Below are 26,391 nucleotides of genomic sequence, written 5' to 3'. Positions count from 1 at the left end.
CAGATGAATGGATAAAGAAAATGTGGTATATACCATAATTCCACAATGGAATATTACTCAGCCATTAAAAAAGAATGAAATAATGCCATTTGCAGCAACATGGATGGACCTAGAGATTTTCATACTAAGTGAAGTCAGACAGAGAAAGACAAATAGCATATGGTATCACTTTTATGTGGAATCTAAAATATGACACAAATGAACTTATCTACAAAAGAGAAACAGACTCAGACGAAGAGAACACACTTGTGGTTGTTGTGAAGGGGGAGGGATGGATTGGGAGTTTGGGATTAGCAGATGCAAACTATTATATATAGAATGGATAAACAACAAGGTCCTACTGTAGAGCACAGGGAACTATATTCAATATCCTATGGTAAACCATAATGGAAAAAAATCTGAAAAAGAATATATGTATGTATAATTGAATCTCTTTGCTCTACAGTAGAAATTAACATAACAGTGTAAATCAACTATACTTCAATTAAAAAAAAAGAATGAAGTTGGACTCCCTACATCACATCAGATGCAAAAATTAACTCAAAACAGATTAAACTCCTAAACAGGAGTAATGGTTATAGGGCGCAGGGCTTGTTTTGGGGGCAATGAAAATACCCTAAAATTGACTGTGGTGACGGATGCACAACTCTGTGAATATAGCAAAAGTCACTGAATTTCACACTTAAAGTAGGTGAATCGTATGTTATGCGAGTTATAGCTCAGTAAATATTTAAAAAAATGAGATGAAAGATTATCACTACTGTACCTACAGACATGGAAAGAATAATACAGGAACACTAGGAACAGCTCCATGCCCACAAATAACTTAGACAAAATGTTCCAATTCCTTGAAAGACAGAAACTACCAACACTGACACAAGGAGAGAGACAATCTGAATAGGCCTATGTCTATTTAAAGAATTGGATCAATAATTAATCATTTCCCAAAAAGAAAAGTACCAGGTCCAGATGTTTTTACTGCTGAATTTGACCAAACATTTGATGAAGAAATTGTACCAATTCTCTACAATCCCCTCCCAAAAAGAGAACAGAGAGAACATTCCCTAACTCATTCTATTACCAAGACACTGAAACCAGACTTAAGGCATGTACGAAAAAGAAAGCACAGACCAGTATCTCTCATGAACACAGATGCAACTAAGTGTTGGCAAACTGAATCTAACTATGTGTAAAAAGAATTATACACCATAATGAAGTGGGATTTATTTCAAGTGTGCTGGTTTGACTGGCTGGTTCAATAGTAAAAAAATTAATTAATGTAATCTATCATACCAACATGCTAAAGAAGGAAACTCGTATGATCATATTAGTGATGCAGAAGAGCATATGACAAAATCCACCATTCATTCTATGATTGAAAACTCTCAGCAAACTAGGAAGAGGGGAGAACTTCAACTTGATAACGAACATCTACAAAAAAACCCTGCCGCTAATGTCATACTTAATGACGAGAAACTGAACACTTTACCCTTATGACTGGGAACAAGGCAAGGATATTCCCTCTTACCACTCCTACTCAACACCTTACTGGAAGGCCTATCTAGTGCAATAGATAGGAAAAGGAAATAAACAGATTAATAAATAAACCTAAACAGATTGAGAAAGAAGAAATAAAACTGTATTTGTTCACAGATAGAATTACTGTTTACATAGAAAGTCCTGAAGAATCAACAAAAAAACTTCTGTGAATACAACAACATCACAGCACACAGGGTTAACAATATATAAATGTGGACTGCTTTCCCATATAACACCAGAAAACAATCAGAATTTGAAATAGAGAATTCCCTGGCGGTCCAGTGGTTAGGTCTCCAAGCTTTTACTGCTGAGGGCCCAGGTTCAATCCCTGGGGTTGGGAAACTAACGTGCCGCAAGCAATGCGGTGTGGCAAAAAAAAAAAAAAAAAAAAAAAAAAAACCGGTTAGAAAAAAAAAAAAAAAAAAAAAAAAAAAGTACCATTTACAATAGCACACACACAAAAATGAAATAATTAGGTATAAATCTAATGATGTACAGGCTCTACATGAGGAAAACTACAAGACTGATGAAAGAAATCAAAGATCTAAATAAAAGAGGAGACAGCCCATGTTCACAGACTGGAACACTCAACATTATTAAGATGTCAATTCCTTCCCAACTTGATCTTAGATTTATGTAATCCTAGTCAAAATTCCAGCAAGCTGTTTTATAGATATTAAGATTCTAAGATTTATATGAAAAGACAAAAGACCTAGAATAGCCAACACAATACTGAAGAACAAAGTTGGGGAACTCATACTCTCAACTTAAAAACTTACTGTAAAGCTACAGTAATCAAAACAGAGTGGTAAAAAAAACAAAAAAAACCCCCCCAAAAACAGAGTGGTACTGGCAAAAGAATAGGCAAGTAGATCAATGGGACAGAATACAGAGCTCAGAAATAGACTTCCACAAATACAGTCAACTGATCTCTGGCAAAGGAGCAAAGGCAATTTAATTAAGAATAGTCTTTTCAACAAATGATTATGGAACAATTGGACATCCATGTTCAAAAAAACCCCGAAAACCAAAACCCAAAAGACTTTACACAGACCTTACAACTTTCAAAATAATTATCTCAAAATTGATAATTATAGCCTAAAAGTAAAACACAAAACTATAAAACCACTATGACAAAACATAGGAGAAAACCTAGGTGACCTTGGGTTTGGTGATGAGTCTTTAGCTATTATCCAAAAGCACAATTCATGAAAGAAAAAACTGATGTTGTACTTTATTAAAATTAAAGCCTGCTCTTCAAAAGGTACCATTTATTAAGTAAATGGCAACATAAGCTACAGACAGGGAGAAAATATTTGCAAAACACACATCTGAAAGAGGACTGGTATCAAAAATATATAAGGAACTCTTAAAACTCAATCAGAAAACAAGCTAATTAAAATATGGGCAAAGATCTGAACAAATACTTCATCAAAAATGATATGAAGATGGCAAGTGAGCATTTGAAAAAATGCTCAACACCATATCGTTAGGGAACTGCAAATGAAAATAACGAGAAACCACTACACACCTGTTTGAATGGCTAAAATCTAAACACTGACAACACTAAATATTGACGAGGATGTGAAGCAACAGGAACCCTCACTCATTGCTGGTGGGACTGTAAAATGGTACAGCTGCTTTGGAATATAGTTTGGAAGTTTCTTACAAAACTAAACATGGTTTTACCTTATGACTCAGCAATCACACTCCTAGGTTTTTACTCGACTGATTTAAACCTGAGATTCCACACGAGAAGCTGCATTCAAATGTTCACAGCAGCTTTACTCGTAATAGTCAAGAGCTGGAAGCACCAAGATGTCCTTCAGTGGGGAAATGGGTAAACAGACTGTGGCATAGTCACAGGGCAGTAAAAAGAAACAACTTAGGATACATTTAACACATGGAAGAACCTCAAATTATGTTGAGCAAAAGAGCCAGACACAAATAAGTACATACTGTGTGATTCCATTCACACGAAATTCAAGAACAGACAAAACTAATGGGTGTGGGTGGGAGGACACAGGTGTACTTGACTACAAAGGAGCTCCTTCTGAGGTTACAGTAATGTCATGTATCTTTATCTGGATGTTAGCCATGGTTGTACATGTGTGTCAAAATGCACAAAACTGTAAATTTAAGATTTGGGTATTTTACTCTCTGTAATTACATCACAATAAAACTGATTATTTGGGAGGGAAAAGTCAAGATAGTGGTTATTTTAGGGAGAGGTAGAGCGCTGTGATTGGGATAGAGCATTCTGTGGCTAGCAAAGTTCTATTTCTTACTCTGGGGGACCATTTCAAAGTTGTTCTTCGTCTAAGAACTTATAAAGCTATACATTTGTTTCATGTACTTTTCTTTACCTGTGCTGTATTTTACTATAAAAAAGTACAAAAACTTAACATCCTTTCAAAGGTGTCCATTTCATCACAGGTTGGGCTGGCCTATATATAAATAACTTCTAAACTCTAAATAACTTCTAAACTCTAAAACTGTGTGATTCTATATTATTACTATGATAAAAATCAATGAAAATATTCTAAAGCATTTTCTATTTAATGATCTTTTGAAATACCTAGGTTTAAGAAAATAATATGAAAGATTTTCTAGACCAAGCAGATGGATTAAAACTTTTTCCCCAGGGACTTCCCTGGTGGTCCAGTGGCTAAGACTCCCCGCTCCCAATGCAGGGGGGCCTGGGTTCAATCCCTGGTCAGGGAACTAGATCCCCACGCTGCAACTAAGAGTTTGCATGCCGCAACTAAGACATGACTCAGCCAAATAAATAAATAAATATTAAAAAGAAAAACAAAACAGAAAAACTTTTTCCCCCAGATTTATGTTTAATTTTCTACTGTAAAGAACGGAAACCATATCAACGTCCTACCTCAAATATATTTCTAATTCTTTCTCATTTTTAAGTATGTGAATGATAGTTTTCTGGACCAAGAGCCACTGGGTGTCTGGACTTCTCAGCACTATCTCCTGGTCATAAATCCCTGGAAAGTACAACCAACATAAAATCACCGATTAAGGTGTGTACTGACATTTATCCATACAAAGGACAGAAACGTACAAAGTAGCTGTGTCTGTAATAACCAAAACCTAACAACCTGAATGTCTTTCTACAGGTGAATGCAGAAACAACTTGTGGAAGGAATATCCATATCCATACGATGGAATGCTTGCTACTCAGCAATAAAAGCAATGAACTATTGAAACAAGCCACATGAGCAAATCTCAGCATAAATTTCCATTATGCTGAGTAAGAGAAGCCAGACTCCCTCCCTCAAAAAAGAATATACTGTGTGATTTCGTTCAAATGAAATTCCAGAAAATGCAATCTGGAGTGACAGAAAGCAGATTAATCTTTGCCTGGAGATGGGGGGTGGTGAGGCAGGGAGGGGGGAGAGGCAAGAAATCACAAAGAGGCACAAGGAAAATCTGGGGTCTGATATCTTCACTCTCTTGATCGTAGTGATGTGAAGTTTCATGGGCATATATGTATGTAAGATCTTATCAGACTGTATACTTTAAGGTGCTTTGTTTTTAAATAATGCTGTACACACATATAATTCATCTCCCCCTCCACCCTCTTCTATCTTCTGATCACATTGTCCTCATAAGGCGAGGGAAAACAGAAAACACCACCGTTCTAACCTGCACTGACAGCAAAGTTTGTACTGACAATCTTCCTTTGACCAGGGTTATCGAAGTTTTGTTTAAACAGAGGTAACAATTCTTTGAGGCAGAACAGGTCTATAAAGCAGGATCCAAAGTACCTGGGTCCTGTCCTTCAGAGCCAGCACAACACATATACCTGGGCAATATGCACAGATGAGGAATGGAGGCAAGGAGCCCTGTGCTAGCACAGGCACTATACTGCACACAACACTAAACCGGCATCGTCTCGTACACAGTCAGTAATATCTTCAGGGTGAAACACTCTAGTGAAGCAGCCTTGACTGTTCCGAGGACCTCTTCAGCTTATGCTATGCAGGCCATGTGGCCTAACCGGGGCAAGGCTGGAAGCCTGCTTTGCTCCTCTCTTCCCCAATCCTACAACAGATGAGAGTTTACCATTCCAGTTCGATGAAGGCTGTCCCAGGAGGGCCATCTCTGGTCCCAAAGACTGGATCACTCGGCACAGACTCCTGTCTCAGATCTGTGCAGGTCAAGGCAAAAAGCAAGGCTGGGCTTCCCACTTGAGCTAGTTCACAGGAAGCAACCTTGTAAAGAAACTCCACTCTCCAGGAAGCTCTACCCCTAATTGTCCTATAACATGACCAATTTCTATCTGCAGTGGGATACAACGTAGTCTCGTATTTAAGATAACCAAAAGCCAACAGGCTTCACCATCTGTGACATCTTCAAGATACGAGGGTAAGTGGAACTCTATGTGGAACAACAAAACTTTAACAGAGTAGACTCAACAACGTGAGAGAAACTACAGTAGGGTAAACACTCGAGCGATGTGCAGTACAGCACTGATTAACTTATAAAAAGATGTAAACTGCTTCTGTACAAAAACCTCTTTGAGTCCTTTATTAACGTTTGGAGATGTGTGGTACATACAATCAACAGCATCACACCAGCTACAGAAGTACAGGTAACCAAGAATGTACTTCAGAACAAAGATCTCAGAGCAACTTACGGTGTTGCCTGCTCCGAACCTCCACAAAAACCCAACTCTGACACACGCAGGACAGACAATATAACAATTCCACTTTGAAATGGTTCTTTAAAAAAATGACAAGAATCGATAGTTCAAACCCTTTCAAGTGAGATGTGGCAGGTCTCTCGGTGCCATGGCACTGCTTTAGAAGGCCAGCGTGGGCATCTGAAGGTCAGAGTAAGGACCGACTGGGGTGAAGGGAAGAGGTTCGATTTTCAGCGTAGAGAGAGAACAGATGGTCTGAGTGGATACTTTCAGTCCAGGCTCAGTATGGGTCCTGCAGGAATCCAGCAGATAAATACAGTTTATCAACTGGAAGGCCGAAAAACGCCAGCCAGTCACTTGTGTCACTGATTCCAACTGGGAGACACTGATGCATCAGGAATCATGGACGACATGGTAAGTCTAAGAGGGAGACGCCTGAAAGAAAGACTGGAGTCCACTGTGTCAGATCAGCTCCGATCCTTCCGTGTCACTGGATGCTATGGGCCTGTCTGCTTTCGAGCGTGAGTTAAGGAACGCTGTCTTAATTTCAATGTTCTGCTTTGAAAATAACCAAAGCCCTCCCCCACCCCCAACACCATTCTTCATAAATTCTGTTTCCAAAGTCCTGATTCGGGGTCTAGACTTTTTCCTTTCGCTTCAATTTTGACACCTTCTTGACAGTCCCATTCTTATTTAGAAGCTTCAGGACACGATCTTTGTGATCTAAAACCTTAAGCATGGAGTCTCTGGCCTCACTGATTTGATCCATCACAAGTTTACACCTCTGCATATTCCCCTGAAACAAAAGACATCACATCGTCAGTAAGTAATCTTCGAAACAATGTGGCTTTTAAAGAACTCCTCACCTTTGGATTGAGCCATTTTGAGGCTTTCACACAGAAAAAATGTTTCAGTGTTTCTTGATAATGCAGCCTGAAGTAACAGGTTTTTACTAAAGACATCAGTGGACGAGAGAGGGAAAGGGAGAAGTAAGGAGAGGGAAAGGACTCCTTCAAACCTGTATTAGTTCATTTATTCGGTGTAAATCATCATCAGTTGCTGCTTTTTTCTTTGGGATGATCCCTTCTTGTAGGTTGGTGAGTCTTTCATAAACATCGTGTTCTAGATTTGTCTGCAACAAACAAGAGGGAGGGCGTCATGACCTCGGAGATACTTTTGTCAAACTCAGGCAAACAACCCACCCTGAATCACCTGTGTAAACTGGTATCGGATCTGTTTGGGTGATAAAATCATTTCTCCCAATGACTAAGATGCAGTAAAGAAAACTGATCAACAATTTACATTACAATTTGCCATAATTCAGAGTCCATCTTCCAGGATAACTTTTGTTTTTCAATTAGTTTATTTATTTTTGGCTGCATTGGGTCTTCGTTGCTGCACACGGGCTTTCTCTAGTTGCAGTGAGTGGGGGCTACTCTTTGCTGGGTGCGTGGGCTCTAGGCACTCAGGCTTCAGTAGTTGTGGCTCACTGGCTCTAGAGCGCAGGCTCAGGAGTTGTGGCGCACAGGCTGAGCTGCTCCGCGGCACGTGGGATCTTCCCGGCCCAGGGCTCGAACCCGTGTCCCCTGCACTGGCAGGCGGATTCCCACCCACTGCGCCACCGGGGGAGCCCCCAGGATAACTGATTTATTTATTTGTTTGTTTGTTTGGTCGCACCACACGGCATGTAGGATCTTAGCTCCTCGACCAGGGATCAAACCCGTGCCCCCTGCAGTGGAAGTGCAGAGTCTTAACCACTGGACCGCCAGGGAAGTCCAAGGATAACTTTTAAATTCTGCCAGAAATTCACAATCCCTCTGAAAAACAAGTCTGTAAGTTTCAGAGAAATATGCTTTTATGCTACATAAAAAAACTAGCCATGGCACTACTTTAAAAACAATACTCATAAAAGACAATGTTCTTCAGATCATTGCTACTCCAAAGATGGAAAGACTTTGTGAGGTTTTTTTTTTTATTTTTATATTTTGCGGTACGTGGGCCTCTCACTGTTGTGGCCTCTCCCGTTGCGGAGCACAGGCTCCGGACGCGCAGGCTCAGCGGCCATGGCTCACGGGCCCAGCCGCTCCGCGGCATGTGGGATCTTCCCGGACCGGGGCATGAACCCGTGTCCCCTGCATCGGCAGGCGGGCTCTCAACCACTGCGCCACCAGGGAAGCCCGAAGTTATTATTTTGATCACCTTCTCTTTACCTTGTTGAAGGAAGGATTCCCGCCTAGGGTTATGGAAAGGGCTGAACACCTAACACATTGGACAGAAGAGATCAACAGCAGTTTACTAGTCAGTATACTCACAGCCCAGGGGAAGAGGACACCGCACACCACGCACGGCCACATGGGGGCTGCACTCCATGACAAGCAGGGAACGGAGTGAAGGAGTAGGGGCTGTAGGAGGCAGGCACTGCAGTATCAAGAGGGAGCGGTGCCCCCTGGTGCTCCCGGGAGGATGTCACCGGCTTATCTGAGTATCGCAAGCTGGCAGAGAACTGAAGCCCACTATTCAGGAAGAAGTGGGAACTGTGCCTGGTCCCCACGACAAGGAGCAGTGTGAGGAGGAGGAGCTTACACAGCTGGGTCATCTGACGCCCCCTCTTTTTCAGATGTCACGGCAACAGGTAACACTGAACCTTAACTGTACATCTTACAAACTTAAGTTGTTCAGTATATTTCACTTATGAGGACCAAAACTAAGATATATTTAGATTACAATTACATCCATCCACAGAATAGGTAACAGTAATTATAATATCACACAGCACACATAAAAATTCTACCATGACCCACGTTAACTGGGAACGCTTCGGAATCACTCTAAAGAAAATGTTCTATGAACTCAGACGTCTCCAGCATCCATCCTTCTTTTCAGCAGGGTGTAACAACTGCTAGAGCGCCACCTACCAGCTGCAGCAACTGGGCAGCACAGAGGTGAACCTTCCAGCCTTGGGCACGACAGGATACTCCTTTCTGATTAGCTATTTCCTGCAGCATAGCTTTCTTCTCCTCTGGAACCATAAAAAAAAAAAAAAAAAAAGTATATTTCAATTTTTATAGAGCTAAAGTCATTTGTGTTCAAGCCACTACTTTATGAAGAACTTTACTTAAATATCTTTAAGTCACTGAAAATACAAGTCACAACATGAATAAAAGCTCTTTTTGTCCACACCAGAAGAATTCTTTAAAGACCTACTTGTGCTAATCTAGTGAGTTCAAAAGAGAGTAAGTTAGTACTCTAAACTCTTAAATGAAGGAAATGGTCTTTAGTGGGTTGGAGCCTTGCTCATGTGTGAAGCTTGCCAGCATGTGGAGAGTTTGGGCATGAAGCTTAGAAGCTCCGTGGTGTTATCTAGATCTTGGAGAAGTCACAGGGCTCCAACCTGAGTCACATTTAAATGTAGGTAGAAAAGTCCAGTAACCAGCACTGTAGTAAAATAAATAGGAATTGTATCATTTGGACTGGGGAAAGAAACTAGGATTGAGGGGTACCTGTCAAAGGTGAGTTTAGCTGTATCTGTGAAGTTTTAATATCACTGTTTAACTAGGACTTAAAATGTAATTACATAGTACATGGATAATTAAAAAACATTTTTTTAATTAAAAAACTTATTTTGTTATTTTAAAAATTAATCTTGAAAAAACCCTACCTATATGTTTGTCAAAACTGATACAGTATACAATGCCAAGACCAGACTGGACCGTAAATGATGAACTTTGGGTGATACTTGTATGTCAGTTTAGGTTCAGCAGATGCAACAAATGCACCACTTTGTGGTGGTGTTGACGGTAGGGGAGGCTGTGCATGTTTGGGAGGGGGTGGGGGTGGGACATGGAATATCTCTTTTGATATGGTTGTGAACCTAAAACTGACGAACTTTACTTCTCAGAGCAATTAAAAAAAACCTCTGTCTACTAGACAAATATTAGCATGAATGGGATGAAAGAATTTTAACCTTTTTGAGAGAACTGTAGATTCACATACAATTGTAAGGAATAATACAGGGAGATCCCGTGTACTTTTTTTTTTCACATCTTTATTGGATTATAATTGCTTTACAATGTTGTGGATCCTGTGTACTCTTTATCCACTTTCCCCCAGTGGTAAGATCTTGCAAAACTACAGTCAATATCACAACCATGACACTGACAGAGTCCACTGACCCTATTCAGATTTCACCAGTTTTAGATGGATGTGTATATTTCATCACGAGCATTAAAAAAAACTTTTTAGTTTCACAGAAGTTGCAAAGATAGTCTAGAGATATATCTGGTAAGGGACCTGTATCTAAAACATAGGAAGAATTCTTACCACTCAATGATAAAAAGACAAAACAATTAAAAAGGGCAAAGGATCCAAAAAGACATTTCTTCCAAAAAACATATACAAATGGCCAACATCACATGAAGATATTCAACATCATTAGGCATTAGGGAAATGTAAGTCAAAACCACAGTGAAGTACCACTTCCGACCCATTAGGATGCTGTAATAAAAAAAAGAGTAAGTGCTGGTGAGGATATGGAGAAATCCGAAGTATCCTCATGCCCTGCCGGTGGGAAAAAGGTATTTACTTTGGAAAACGGTCTGGGAGTTGCTAGAATGTTAACTATAGCTAGCAAATAACCCAGAAATTCTATTCCTACGTATATGTCCAAGAGAAATGAAAACAGATGTTCCCACAAAAATGTAGACACATGGGGCTTCCCTGGTGGTGCAGTGGTTAAGAATCCACCTGCCAATGCAGGGGACACAGGTTTGAGCCCTGGTCCGGGAAGATCCCACATGCTGCGAAGCAACTAAGCCTGTGCGCCACAACTGCTGAGCCTGCGCTCTAGAGCCCATGAGCCACAACCACTGAAGCCTGCACGCCTAGAGCCCGTGCTCCACAACGAGAGGAGCCACCACAATGAGAAGCCCGCGCATCGCAACAAAGAGTAGCCCCTGCTCGCTGCAACTAGAGGAAGCCCACGCGCAGCAATGAAGACCCCACGCAGCCAAAAATAAATAAAATAAATTTATAAAAACAATGCAGACACAAATGATCACAGCACCATTATTCATAACAATCAAAAAGTGGAAACAACCGAAATGCCCATCAAGTGATGAATGGATAAATAAAATGTGGTATATATCCATAAAATAGAAGATTATTCGGCAGGAAAATGGAATGAAGTACTCATACATGCTACATGGATGAACCTTGAAAACATTATACACTAAGTGGAATAAGCCTGTCACAGAAGACTGTATAATATATGATTCCGTTCATAGGAAATGTCCAGCACTGGAAATCTACAGAGATGGAAAGCAGATCAGAGGTTGCCTAGGGCTGGGGGTATAGGGAGGAGTGAAGATGGCAGGACTGGGGAGGATGGCTAAGGGTCGTGGAGTCTCTTATTGGGGTAATGAAAATGTTTTAAAACTCACCGTAGTGATGGACATGCAACTGTGAACATACTAAAAATCACTGAATTGTACATGTTAATAGATGAATTGTATGCTACATGTATTATAGTGCAATAAAGCTATTACTGGGGAAAAAAGACAGTAAAGAGAGGTCAGGTATTTCTCCTTCACCACTGTCTACATCTTAATAACTGTAGTACAGTATCGCACCCAGGAAACCGCCACTGATGTAAAGTGAGTATATGCCATTACATCATTTTACTGACGTGACTGCCACCGCAATCGAGATTCAGAACTATTGCATCACCACAGACATCTCTCCTGTGCCACACCTTTATGGTCACACCACCCCTGCCCCATGATTATCCCCCAAATCCACTCATTTGTTCTCTATCTCTATAATTTTGTCACTTAGAGATTGCTATATAGATAGAATCACGTGATATGTCTTCTTTTTTTTCTTTTTGGTATGTGTCCTCCTAAGATTAGCTGTTTCCACTAAGCATAAGCACAATGCCCCTGAGATCCATCTAGGCTATTACATGATCAATAGTTCTTTCCTTTCCATTCCTGAGTAGTATTCAATGGCACTATAGTTTGTTTAACCGTTTGATGTCATTTGTGTTGTTTCCAGATTTTGGCTATTACCAAAAAGTTGCTATGAACACCTGTGTACGGATTTTTGTGTGAACACAGGTTTTCATTTTTCTGGGATAAACGCCCAGGAGTGCAACTGTTGGGTCATATGGTAAGTGTATGTTTGGTTTTTATAAAACTGTTAAACTTTTTTTTTTCCAGAGTAGCTCAGCAATGTGTAAGAGACAACTGACTTGTGACATGACAGTGTTCTTCTAAGCTGCTTCCCCAGTGAAACTGGGGAAAATTTTTAAATAACACTTTAAACCTCTGGGGAAGGTCCTAAGGGCAAAGAGCAAAGCAGAAACATCTACTCAAGCAAATCTACGAAAATGTGGAAAGAACAGGAAGTCTGTGGTATTTAAACCAAGACCGCTCCCTCTCTCCTCCCTCCAGTTGAGAGGCGGTGACTCCATCTCAGATTGCTGCATCCCAGCCCACAGAGCCCCCTCTCCGCCCGCCGCTAGGGAGATGGCTGTCCTCCAAGGAGAAGCGAGACATTTCTCATCCTGCTCCATGCTCCCTGCTGCTGAGGCCAAGTCCCGGGCGAGTCGAACTGACGTGGGGGCTCCCTTCTTTTGCTCAACCCCACTTGTGGGATGGAGACTGTACCTTAGGCAAGGCGTGCTGAGAACACTGGGGCCCCAGGAGCCCTTCTCCTGGCTTGTTAAATGGTGGCGTCACATTAGGAGAGGCAAACCAAGCGGACATACCCCAGGCTACTCACTCCTCTTCCCCTACCCTGAGTGCTCACCTCCTAGAGCAAGGTGTTACTCGGAGAAAAGGCTGTCACTGTCCCACTCCCACCTCCAGAGCCCTAGGCTCAGAGATTCTGCCTGGAGGGAGAAACAGGCCATAGCACAGGAAGCTTCCAATCTCTTCCCAAAGGAGGTGGCTCCATTTTCAACAGAGTACGCAAGTTCATGTGCTCCCCAAAGCAGCGGAGAGTGCAGTCAAAGTGGGAGGAAACGGACAGACCCAGTGAAAGGCGCGGCCTAGGCTGTGGGCTGACCAGTTTTCAGGAGAGAACAAAGAGTAAGACAGCTGGCAGGAGCTCTCCTGGGGGCAGAACAAACATCAAACACTGACCTCAAAACCATTCTGGCAAGGAGCTACAATACGACTGGATTAGTTTGCAGAGGAATTTGTGTTTAAGGTCAAATTCCAGTACTGTGTTCTAGGAAATCAAATGGCAAGCAAGTAGTGGCGTTTATCAGCTGGATGTAGTCAGGGAAACAGTGGGGGAGAACCGTACTAATGCCACTGTCTTCCCAGGTGACTGTGGGCACCCAAAGCTGTGCCTCCCCAAGGAGTAATGTCAGAGGCTTATTAACACTTGGTGGTGTTGGCGGGGTGCAGGTGATTAGACTTCACTAAAAGAATCCAGCCAGTCGCTAAACAGATAAACAAGCAAACAGCAAATAACTATAGTGGGTCTTGGAAGAGATGGGGAGATCAGTGCCAGGAGTTACTACAATATAGTATCTAAAATGTCCAGTTTCTAACAAAAATTATGAGGCATGCAAAGAAACAGGAAAGTATGACCCATACACAGGGAAAAAGAAACAGGCACCAGAAACTGCTTGAGAGAGTGACCAGATGTCAGATTTATCAGAAAAAGATTTCAAAGTAGCTGTTATGAATAAATTCACAGAATGAAAAGCATGAGTGAAGAAGTAAAAGAAGGTATGATGATCATGTCACATTAAATAGAGAAAATCAGTAGAGAGATAGAAATTACTTTTTAAGAAAAGAACCAAATGGAAATTCTGGAGTTAAAAAGTACAGTAAACAAAATGTTAAAAATCTACTAGAGGGGCTCAACAGTAGATCTGAACTGGTACAAGAGAATTAGTAGAGTTGAAGACAGACCAACAGCACTGAAGAACTGAAGGGAGAAAGAAATGAAGAATGAACAGGGCCTCAAAGAAACATGAAACACCATTAAGAGCACCAAAACATGTATAAAGGAGTACCAAAAGGAAAAGAGAGAAAGGAGGAGAAATATTCAAAGAAAAAATGGCTGAAGACTTCTCACATTTACTGAAAACCAATAAACTATATATCCAGGAAGCTCAAGGAACCCTAAGTATGATAAATGCAAAGATACAAATAGACATATTATAGTATTATAAAAATGTTGAAAGTCAAAGTTGAGAAAATCTTCAAAGGAGCAAGACAAAACATGATGCATCATTTACAAGATAACCCCAATAAAATCAACAGCTGACTTCTCTAGAGAAACAATGGAGGCTAGAAAGCAGTGGGATAACATTCAAAATGCTCAAAGGAATGTATGAGAGATCTAGTTTCTCTACATCCCCACTTGGCATTATCAGTATTTTTAACTTCAGTTATTTTGGCTGTGCTGCGTGGCTTGTGGGATCTTAGTTCCCTGACCAGGGATTGAACCCTGGTCCCCGGCAGTGAAAGCGCCAAGCCCTAACCACTGGACTGCCAGGGAATTCCCTAATTTCAGTTATTTTGGTAGGCATCTCAATTTAAGTTCCTCTAATGGCTAGGGATAAACGCTTTTTAAAAATTAAATTTTACTGCTTTCTGTTCCAGAATCCAGTCAAGATACCACAGTACATTTACTTGTCGTGTCTCCTGAGACTCCTTCTGGCTTGATGGCTTCTCAGACTTCCCTTGCTTCTGATGACGTTGACAGTTTTAAAGAGTACTCGTTAACTATTTTGTAGGATGACCTTCCAGTTAGATTTGTCTGATGTTTTTGTTAGGATTAGATAGTAGTTATAGATTTTTGAGAGGAGACATAGAGAAGTACCATTGTCATCACTGCCTGAGAAGGGTACGTATTATTACATGATTCATTACTATTGAAATTGACTTTGATCACCTGGCTGAGGTGATGTTTGTCACATGTCTCCACTGTAAAGAGAGAGAGACACCCTCTTCCACACTGCACACTTTGGAACAACGTCTCTACAGAGCCCACACTTAAGGACTAGGATTTATACTCCCTTGGACATCTTCTCAGGTGCTTGCCATCCATGTATCTTCTTTGGTGAAATGTTTCTTTATGCCTTTGTCCATTTTCTAACTGGATTATTGTTTTTATTTACTGTTAAGTACTGAGAGTTCCTAATATATAATCCTAGACATGAGCCCTTTATTAGAGATGTAGTTTGCTAATATTCCCTCCCAGGCTATAGCTTGTCTTTTCATCCTCCTAATAGGGTCTTTCACAGATAAAAAAAAGGTTTTATGAAGTCCAATTTATTGTTTTTCTTTTAGAGATGGTGTTTTTGGTGTTATGTCTAAGAATTGTTCACCACGCCCTAGGTTTTGAAGACCTTCTCCTAGGTTTTTTTCCTAAAAGTTTTATAGTTTTACATTTAAATCTATTATCCATTTTGAGTTAATTTTTGCATGAAGTGTGAGGATTAGGTTGAGGTCCCCCCTGCCCCCACCAAACATATGGATGTCCAGCATTATCTGTTAAAGAGACTCTCCTTCCTCCACTGAATTCCTTTTGCACTTTGGTCAAAAATCAGTTGGCCATATTTGTGTGAGTCTATTTCTGCATTTTTTTATTCCATTCCTGTCATCAATACGTCTATCCTTCTGCAAACACCATGCTGTTTTGAGTACTGAAGCTAAAGAAGATTTGGTAAGAAGATTTCTGTTGTTTTTCAAGATTATTTTACCTATTCTAGTCCCTGTGCCTCTCCACATAATGTTTAGAACAAGCTTTACTAAGTTTACAAAAACCTCTGTGATTTTGGTAGAAATTGCAGTAAATGTATTGGTCAATCTAGGGAGAAATGACATCTTTGAGTTTTTCTAATCATGAGTGCTGTATGTCTCTTCATTTAGATCTTCTTTCATCAGCATTTTTCAGCTTTCAGCAAACACGTCCTGTACATGTTTTGCTAGATTTGTACCTGAGTATATCACTTTGGGGGGAATAATTGTAAATGGCATTACGCTTTCAATATGTTTCCACAACATTCCAGGTATCTAAAATTATAATTGATTTTTTTCATGTTGATATTGTAGCCTGTGACCTTGCTGAACTTATTTACTAGTTTCAGGGTTTTTTTTGAGATTTTCTATGTAGACAATGACGTCATTTGCAAATAGTTTTATTTATTCCTTTCCAACCTGTATAGGCTTCTATCTCTTTTTTCCTTACTTTATGGTGTGGCTAGAACTTCCAGTTCTATCCTAAGTTAAGAGTGGTGACAGAAGACAGTCTTATCCTTTTGCTAATCTCAGGTAGAAAGCATTCAGTCTTTAGCATTAAGTATAATGTTAGCTCTAGTTTTTTTGTAGACTTTTTATCAAGTTGAGGAAGTCTTCCTCCTTCTCTATTTTTGAGTTTTTATCATGAAAACGTTTTGAATTTTGTCAAACAAATTTTCTGCATTAATTTATATGATCGTGTGATTTTTCTTTAGCTTCTGTGGTGGGTTGAACTGTGTCCCTCCAAAAGATGTTTAAGTTCTAACCCTTGGTACTTGTGAATGTGATCTTATTTGGAAGAGGGTCTTTGCAGATGTAATCAAGTTAAGAAGTCATACTGAATTAGGGTGGTCCTAAATCCAAAGAGTCAAGAAACACAGAGAGGAATGCTCTGTTGGAGATGGGGGCAGAAACTGGAGTAATGCAGTAGCAGGCCGAAGAATAACTAGGGTAGCTGGCAACCATCAGAAGCTAAAAAGAGGCAAGGAAGGATTCTTTTCTACAGCCTTCAGAGAGGGCATGATCCGGCTGATACCTTGATTTTGGACTTCTGGCCTCCAGAACTATGAGAGAATATATTTGTTATTTTAGGCTATCCACCTTGTAGTACTTTGTTATGGCAGCCCTAGGAAATTAATATAGCCTGTTAAAAACAGTGAATGACACTGGTTTTCAAATGCTGAACTAACCTTGCAGAGCTGTAACAAATCCTACTTGATCAAGGTGTAAAATTCTACTTAGATATTGCTGGATTGAATTTGCTAACATTTTGTTAAGAATTTTTACAACTATATTCATTAAGGAATATTGATACGTAGTTTTCTATATTTGTACTCTGTCTTGTTTCTGTAACAGGAAAATATTGGCTCCATAAAATGAAGTGTTCCCTCCTATATTTGAAAGAGATTGTGGGAAATTGGTGTTGATTCTTCTTTAAACGTTTGGTAGGGCTTCCCTGGTGGCGCAGTGGTTGAGAGTCCGCCTGCCGATGCAGAGGACACAGGTTCGTGCCCCAGTCCAGGAAGATCCCACATGCCGCAGAGCGGCTAGGCCCATGAGCCATGGCCGATGAGCCTGCGCGTCCAGAGCCTGTGCTCCGCAACAGGAGAGGCCACAACAGTGAGAGGCCTGCGTACCGCAAAAAAAACAACAACAAAAAACGTTTGGTAGAATTTCCCAGTAAAAGTATCTGAGCCTATAGAGTCCTCTTTGGAAGCTTTTAAATTATGGATTCAACTTATTTAATGGTTATAAGACTATTCAGATTGCCTGTTTCTGACTGAGTTTTGCTAGTATGTGGCTTTTAAGGAATTGGTCTACTTCATCTAAGCAGCTGACTTTATGGGCATAAAGTTGTTTGTAGTATTTCCTTATGCTTTTAACGGCTGCACAGTCTTAGTAATATCCTGTTTCCTTCTTTTTAAAAAATTTTTATTTCATATTGGAGTACAGTTGACCAACAACGTTGTGTTGGTTTCGGGAGTACAGGAATGTGATTCAGTTATACATACACATGTATCTATTCTTTTTCAAATTCTTTTCCCATTTAGGTTATTACAGCATACTGAGCAGACTTGCCTGTGCTACACAGTAGGTACTTGTTGGTTATCTATTTTAAATACAGCAGTCTGTACATGTCAATTCCAAACTCCCAATCTATCCCTCCCCACCACTCTTCCCTCCTGGTAACAATAAGTTCGTTCTCTAAGTCTTTGAGTCTGTTTCTGTTTTGTAAAGAAGTTCATTCGTATGTTTCCCCCCCCCCACATATAAGCGAAATCATACGATATTTGTCTTTTTCTGTATGATATACTTCACTTAGTATGATAATCTCCACCCATGTTGCTGCAAATGGCATTATTTCATTCTGTGTAATGGCTGGGTAATATTCTATTGTATATATGTACCACACCTTCTTAATCCATTCCTCTGTTGATGGGCACTATGGTTGCTTCCATGTCTTGGCTATTGTAAATACTGCTACAATGAACATCAGGGTGCATGTATCCTTTCGAACCATGTTTTTCTCCAATATATACCCAGGAGTGGGACTGCTAGATCATATGGTACTTCTATTTTCAGTTGTTTAAGGAACCTCCATGCTGTTCTCCGTAGTGGCTGTACTAATTTACATTCCCACTAATAGTGTAGGAAGATTCCCTTTTCTCCACACCCTTTCCAGCATTTATTGTTTGTAGATTTTTTGACAATAGCCATTCTGACTGGTGTGAGGTGGTATCTCATTGTAGTTTTGATATGCATTCCTCTAATAATTAGTGAGGTTGAACATCTTTTCATGTGCCTCTTGACCATCTGTATGTCTTCTTTGGAGAAATGTCTATTTAGGTCTTCCGCCCATTTTTTGATTGGGTTGTTTGTTTTGATGACACTGAGCTAGCTGCATGAGCTGTTGGTAAATTTTGGAGACTAATCCCTAGTGAGCTGCATCACTTGCAAATATTTTCTTCCATTCTGTGGGTTGTCTTCTTGTTTTGTTTATGGTCTCCTTTGCTGTACAAAGCTTTTTAGTTTAATCAGGTCCCATTTGTTTATTTTTGTTTTTATTTCCATTACTCTGGGAGACAGATCAAAAAAGATACTGCTGCAATTTATGTCAGAGAGTGTTCTGCCTGTTTTCCTCTAAGAGTTTTATAATGTCTCATCTTACATTTAGGTCTTTAATCCATTTTGAGTTTATTTTTGTGTATGGTGTTAAAGAATGTTCTAACTTCATTTTCTGACATGTAGCTGTCCAGTTTTCCAGCACCATTTATTGAAGACTGTCCCCCCTCCACTGTATTGTACTATCTCTCCTCCATTGCCTCCTCTGTCATAGATTAATTGACCACAGGTGCATGGGTTTACTTCTGGTCTTCCTATCCTGTTCCATTGATGTGTATTTCTGTTTTTGTGCCAGTAACATACTGTTGTGATGACTATAGCTTTGTAGTATAGTCTGAAGTCAGGGAGCGTGATCCCTCCAGCTCCATTTTTCTCTCTCAAGATTGCTTTGGCTAATACGGGGTCTTTCATGTCTCCATACAAATTTTAAGACTGTAGATTGCCTTGGGTGGTATAGTCATTTTGAGAATATTGATTCTTCCAATCCAAGAACACAGTATATCTTTCCATGTGGTTGGGTCATCTTTGATTTCTTTCATCAGCATCTTAGAGTTTTTGGAGTACAGGTCTTTTGCCTCCTTAGGTAGGTTCATTCCTAGGTACTTTATTCTTTATGATGTGGTGGTAAATGGGATTGTTTCTTTAATTTCTCTTTCTGATCTTTTGCTGTTAGTGTATAGAAATGCAACAGATTTCTGTGTATTAATTTTATATGCTGTAACTTTACTCAATTCACTGATGAGCTCTAGTAGTTTTCTGGTAGCATCTTTAGGATTTTCTATGTATAATGACATGTCATCTGCAAAAAGTGAGTTTTACTTCTTCTTTTCCAATTTGGATGACTTTTTTTTTTTCCTTCTCCGATTGCTGTGGTTAGGACTTCCAAAACTATGTTGAATAAAAGTAGCGAGAGTGGCCATCCTTGTCTTGCTCCTGACCTTCCAGGAAATGCTTTCAGCTTTTCACCGTTGAGTATGATGTTAGCTGTAGGATTGTCATATATGGTCTTTATTATGTTGAGGTATGTTCCCTCTATGTCCACTTTCTGGAGAGTTTTTATCATAAATGGGTATTGAATTTTGTCAAAAGCTTTTTCTGCACCTATTGAGATGATCATATAGGTTTTATTCTTCAATTATTTGTTAATATGGTGTATCACATGGATTGATTTGCAGATATTGAAAAATCCTTGCACCCTGGGATAAATCCCACTTGATCATGGTGTATGACCCTTTTAATGTGTTATTGGATTCGGTTTGCTAGTATTTTGTTGAGATTTTTGCGTCTATGTTCATCAGTGATATTGGCCTGTAACTTTCTTTTTTTGTGGTATCTTTGTCTAGCTTTGGTATCAGGGTGATGGTGGTCTCATAGAATGAGCCTGGGAGTATTCCTTCCTCTGCAATTTTCTGAAACAGTTTCAGAAGGATAGGTGTTAGTGCTTCTCTAAATGTTTGATAGAATTCAACTGTGAAGCCATCTGGTCCTGGGCTTTTGTTGTTGGGAGTTTCTTAATCACAGTTTCAATTTCAGTACTTGTGATTGGTCTGTTCATATAGGTGCATGTAGTAGTCTCTTACGATCCTTTGTATTTCTGTGGTGTCAGTTGTAACTTCTCCTTTTTCATTTCTAATCTTACTGATTTGAGCCCTCTTTTTTTTCTTGATGAGCCTAGCTAAAGGTTTATCAATTTTGTTTCTTTTCAAAGAACTAGCTTTTAGTTTTATCCATTTTTGCTATTGTTTTCTTCATCTCTATTTCATTTATTTCTGCTCTGATCTTTATGATTTCTTCTAACTTTGGGTTTTGTTTGTTCTTCTTTCTCTAGTTGCTTTAGGTATAAGGTTAGATTGTTTATTTGAGATTTTTCTTGTTTCCTGAGCTAAGATTGTATTGCTATAAACTTCCCTCTTAGAACTTTTTTTTGCTGCATCCCGTAGGTTTTGGATCATTGTGTTTTCATTTTCATTTGTCTCTAGGTATTTTCTGATTGCCTCTTTGATTTCTTCAGTGACCCATTGGTTGTTTAGTAGCATATTGTTTAGTCTCCACGTGCTTGCGGTTTTTGCAGTTTTTTCTTGTAGTTGATTTCTCATCTCATAGCGTTGTGGTTGGAAAATATGCTTGATATGATTTCAGTTTCTAAAATTTACTGAGGATTGATTTGTGACCCAAGATGTAATCTATCCTGGAGAATGTTCCACGTGCACTTGAGAAGAATATGTATTCTGCTGCTTTTGTATGGAATGCTCTAAAAATATCAATTAAGTCCATCTGGTCTAATGTGTCATTTAAGGCCTGTGTTTCCTTACTGATTTTCTGTCTGGATGATCTGTTCATTTTTGAAAGCAGGGTGTTAAAGTCCTCCAGTATTACTGTGTTACTGTCAATTTTTCCCTTTATAGCTGTTAATATTTGCCTTATATATTGAGGTGCTCCTATGTTGAGTGAATATCTATTTACAACTATTATATCTTCTTAGATTGATCCCTTGATCATTATGTAGTGTCCTTGTCTCTTGTAATAGTCTTTATTTTAAAGTCTATTTTGTCTTTTATGAGTATTGCTACTCCAGCTTTCTTCTGATCTCCATTTGCATGGAATACCTTTTCCCATCTCTTCACTTTCATTCTGTATGTGTCTCTAGATCTGAAGTGGGTCTCTTGTAGACAGCATATATACAGGGTCTTGTTTTTGTATCCATTCAGCCAGTCTACGTCTTTCAGTTAGAGTATTTAATCTGTTTACATTTAAGGTAATTATCAATATGTGTTCTTATTGCCATTTTGTTAACTATTTTGGATTTGTTATTGCAGGTGGTTTTTCTTCCCTTCCTCTTTGTTCTCTTCCCTTGTGATTTGATGCTGTGTTTGGATTCCTTTTTTGTGTATCTACTGTAGATTTTCAGTTTGCGGTTACCATGAGGTTTTGATATAGCAGTCTATATATAAATAAGATTGTTTTAAGTTGCTGGTCTTTTAATTTCAAATCCATTTCCAACATCCTGCATTTGTGCTCTCCTCTTCTCACAATTTTGCTGGTTTTGATATCATATTGTGTGCCGATGATTTCCTACCTTTACTGTATGTTTGCCTTTTACTGGTGAGCTTTTCCAATTGTAATTTTCTTGTTTCTATAGTAGTTTTGGTCTCTTCTTTTTCACTTAGAGAAGTTCTTTTAGAATTTGTTGCAAAGCTGGTCTGGTGGTGCTGAATTTTCCTAGCTTCTGCTTGTCTGTAAAGCTTTTGATTTCTCTGTCGAATCTGAATGAGAGCCTTGCTGGGTAGAGTAATCTTGGTTGTGGTTCTTCCCTTTCCTCACTGTAAATATATCTTACCACTCCCTTCTGGCCTGCAAAGTTTCTGCTAAGAAATCAGCCGATAACTTCATGGAAGTTCCTTTGTATGTTATTTGTTGCTTTTCCGTTGTTGCTTTTAATATTTTTTTCTGTCTTTAATTTTTGTCAGTTTGATTACTACGTGTCTCAGCGTGTTCCTCCTTGGAATTATTCTGCCTGGGACGCTCTGCGCTTCCTGGACTTGGTTGACTGTTTCCTTTCCCATGTTAGAGAAGTTGTCAGCTATTATCTCTTCACATATTTTCTTAGGTTCTTTCTCTCTCCTCCTTCTGGGACCCCTATAATGCGAATGTTGGTGCATTTAATGTTGTCCCAGAGGTCTCAGACTGTCTTCATTTCTTTTCATTCTTTTTTCTTTATTCTGTTCCGTGGCAGTGATTTATACCACTCTGTCTTGTAGGTCACTTAGCCATTTTTCTGCCTCAGTTATTGTGCTATCGATTCCTTCTAGTGTAATTTTCATTTTAGTTATAGTGTTGTTCACCTCTGTTTGTTTGTTCTTTAGCTCTTCTGGGTCTTTGTTAAACATTTCTTGCATCTTCTCGATCTCTGCCTCCATTCTTTTTCCGAGGTCTTGGATCACCTCCGCTATCATTATTTTGAATTCTTTTTCTGGTAGGTTGCCTATCTCTACTTCACTTAGTTGTTCTGTGGTTTTTACCTTGTTCTTTCATCTGGGACGTATTCCTCTGCCCTTTCATTTTGTCTAACTTTCTGTGATTGTGGTTTCCATTCCGCTGGCTGCAGGATTGTAGTTCTTGCTTCTGCTGTCTGCCCTCAGGTGGATGAGGCTAGATTAGGCTTGTGCAGGCTTCCTGATGTGAGGGACTGGTTCCTGCCCAGTGGTGGGTGGAGCTGTGTCTTGTTCCTCTGGTGGGCAGGGCCATGCTCAGGAAGACTTTAAGCTGCATGTCTGCTGAGGGGTGGGGCTGTGTTCTGCCCTGTTGGTCATTTGGCCTGAGGTGTTACAGCATGGAGCCTACAGGCTGTTGGGTGGGGCTAATGGTGGCCTCTGGGAGGGCTCACTCCAACGAGTACTCCCCAGAACTGCTGCTGCTGGTGTTATTGTCCCTGTAGTGAGCCACGGCCATCCCCCACCTTGGCAGGAGACCATCCAATACTAGCAGGTAGGTCTGCCTGTCTCTTATGGGGTCACTGCTTTTTACCCCTGGGTCCTGGTGTACATGGGACCTTGTGTGCGCCCCCCAAGACTGGAGTTTCTTTTCCTCCCAGTCCTGTGGAATTTCTGCAATCAAACCCTGTTGGCCTTCAAAGCCAGATTCTCTGGGGGCTCATCCTTCTCTTGTCAGACTGCCAGGCTGGGAAGCCTGATGTGGGGCTCAGAACTTTCACTCCTGTGGGAGAACATCTGTGGTATAACAGTTTTCCAGTTTGTGAGTTGCCCACCTGGCGGGTATGGGATCTGATTTTATAGTGACTGCGCCCCTCTGACCATCTCATTGTGGCTTCTTCATCTTTGGATGTAGGCTATCTTTTTCAGTAGGTTCTAGTGCTTTTTTTTTGTTGATGGTTGTTCAGCAGTTAGTTGTGGTTTTGGTGTTTTTTTAAGAAGGGCTGAGCTCACATCCTTCTACTCTGCCGTCTTGAGCTAATCTCTGACACAGAATATCATGTGTCAAGCACTGTTTGTTGCCATGCTTGCATATGCAGTAAGTGTACGGCTGTTGTCTGCAGATGTTTGCAGTGCTGCCTCTCCTGTTTCCTTCTTCATATTCATGATTTATGTCCTCTCTCTTCTACCTTCTTCAGTCTTGCTAGAGATTTATTTTATTGATTTTTCTTTTAAAGAATTAGCTTTTTCATTTTATTATTTTCTGTTTTCAATTTCACTGATTTCTGCTTTTTTCACTATTTTCTTCCTTGTACCTGCTTTGAGTTTATGTTGTTCTTCTTTTTCTCGTTTTTTGATGTAGAAACTGTGACTGAGGTATTTCCTCTTTTTTTTTCGTGGTATCCAGGCCTCTCACTGCTGTGGCCTCTCCCGTTGCGGAGCACAGGCTCCGGACGCGCAGGCTCAGCGGCCGTGGCTCACGGGCCCAACCGCTCCGCGGCATGTGGGATCTTCCCGGACCGGGGCACGAACCCGTGTCCCCTGCATTGGCAGGCGGACTCTCAACCACTGCGCCACCAGGGAAGCCCTCCTCCTCTGTTTTGATATAAACATTTAGTGCTATAGATTTTCCTGTTGGCACTGCTTTAGCTGCCTTCCACATATTTTGGTATGTTGTTCTTTTATCTTCATTCAGTTTTAAGTATTTTTAAAAACTTCCCTTTAGACTTCCTCTCTGACCCATTATTTAGAAGTGTGTTGCTTAATCCATGGCTTGGAGGTTTTATCTGTCACTGGTTTCTAGTTTGATTCCATTATGGTCAATGAAGATAGTTTATATTTTTGTATATGATTTCAATTCTCCCTAATTTGTTGAGGTTTATGATCCTAAATATGGTCTGTCTTTACATGTTCTGTGTGCACTTGAGAGAATATGTATTCTGCTGCAATTCTAGTGTCCTATAACGTCTACTAGATGTTGGTTCGTGGTGTTCACTTCTTGTATATCCTTCTGATTTTCTGTCAAGTACTTCTATCAACTGCCGAGAAGAGGGTGTCGAAGGTCTAACTATGACTGCACATTTGCCTATACTCCTTTCAGCTGTTTTTGCTTCATATATTCTGAAGCTCATGATTTTTGTTGCCTATATAATCAGTATGTAATGCCTTTTTTCATTTTTAGTAATTTTCTTTCCTCTGAAGTCTACTTTTATTTGATATTATTATAACTGCTCTTGTTTTTTGATTAGTTTTTGCATTGTACATATTTTTCCACCCTTTTACTGTCACTCTACTGACACACTGTATCTGAAGTTTCTTACAGACATAATATAGTTGGATCTTTTTTTTTATCCTCTCTGCCCATCTGTGTTTTAATTGGTACTTCCAGACTATTTACATTTAAGGTAATTACTGATATGTAAGGCTAAGCCTGCCATGTTATTATTTGTTTTCTGTGCTTCTTATTCCCCTATTTCTCTTTTCTTTCCTCCCTGTGAATTACCTGTTTTTAGTACTCCACCTTTATTTCTTTGTATGAATATGACTTTAAAGCTTAGGCAAAATAGTTCAATTAAAGTTTAATAGTCAAGAGACTTGGCACAAGGTGATTAATATGTACATATCCAAACAGAAGATTTAGGAATCATCAGTATTTTCAGCTGTCAAATAACCTTTCCTGAGATAGCTTTTGAAGAGTGAGTTCCAATAAGCAATAAGAATCTTTTATGGCTTAAAATGTTACCAGGGAAAACTGTAAATATTTTCCTGCTACGATATGGAATTCCTGTGGTGTGAAGAAATGTCTGGTGGCTCATATCCTGCTTCCACCAAAGGCCAACATTCTCTGATTTCTCTTTCGAAATCTCACCCTCTTTTCAATCCTCAGGGTGTACTTGTGAGGAAGAAAAGCTGGGCAGTGCAGCCACCTCTGTACTTCCATTCAGATAGTGAACTGTCAGGACCTTCACTCCTGCTGATAGGCATTAATTAGTCAGTACCATCCAAATCAGACTCATCTTGAGGCTTCAAGGAAGCTTCCAAGTAAAGTTTATTTGAGGGAATGGGAAATATGACCAATTCTCTGAAAACTTACACTTCTCTGTGCAATGATTATATTTGAGATTAATGACACAAAGTCTATCCATAGAAATATTTGCAGATATTCGCAAAGTACTATCAGCCATTTTTATTATAAGTGGGTTAATGAATGAGAATGTTATTCTCAAGTTCAAAACCACAAAGACATTCACTGAGTGCTTGTACTAGACCATTCCAAGAGCTTCACATATGTTGAACAAAAGGTCTTTTGGAAAATATACTTCCTGGGGCTTATCACACATGTATATCTGAGCATCCTGGAACTACTGTGGACCAT

At 39.8% G+C, this 26,391-nt stretch overlaps 1 protein-coding gene across 6 annotated transcripts in view; it reads right to left on the bottom strand.

Moving 5' to 3' along the window:
- Nucleotides 1–6,059: 6,059 nt before the first annotated feature.
- The window catches only part of SAP130 (Sin3A associated protein 130), a 75,437-nt gene continuing 55,105 nt past the window's right edge, over nt 6,060–26,391 (bottom strand). For all 6 annotated transcript variants that reach the window (XM_027082494.1, XM_027082495.1, XM_027082496.1 and 3 more), the window contains 3 exons: nt 9,118–9,221; nt 7,221–7,334; nt 6,060–6,998 (listed from right to left, as the gene is read on the bottom strand). In XM_027082494.1, the coding sequence (XP_026938295.1) occupies nt 6,840–6,998; nt 7,221–7,334; nt 9,118–9,221 (377 nt within the window). In that variant the 3' untranslated portion in view covers nt 6,060–6,839. The remainder of the gene's footprint in view (nt 6,999–7,220; nt 7,335–9,117; nt 9,222–26,391) is intronic.

The sequence above is a fragment of the Aethalodelphis obliquidens genome, unplaced genomic scaffold (assembly GCF_003676395.1).
Source record: "Aethalodelphis obliquidens isolate GAN/ISIS:26980383/991018 unplaced genomic scaffold, ASM367639v1 scaffold47, whole genome shotgun sequence".
Lineage (NCBI taxonomy): Eukaryota > Metazoa > Chordata > Mammalia > Artiodactyla > Delphinidae > Aethalodelphis > Aethalodelphis obliquidens.
This window is presented reverse-complemented; position numbering and strand designations above follow the sequence as displayed.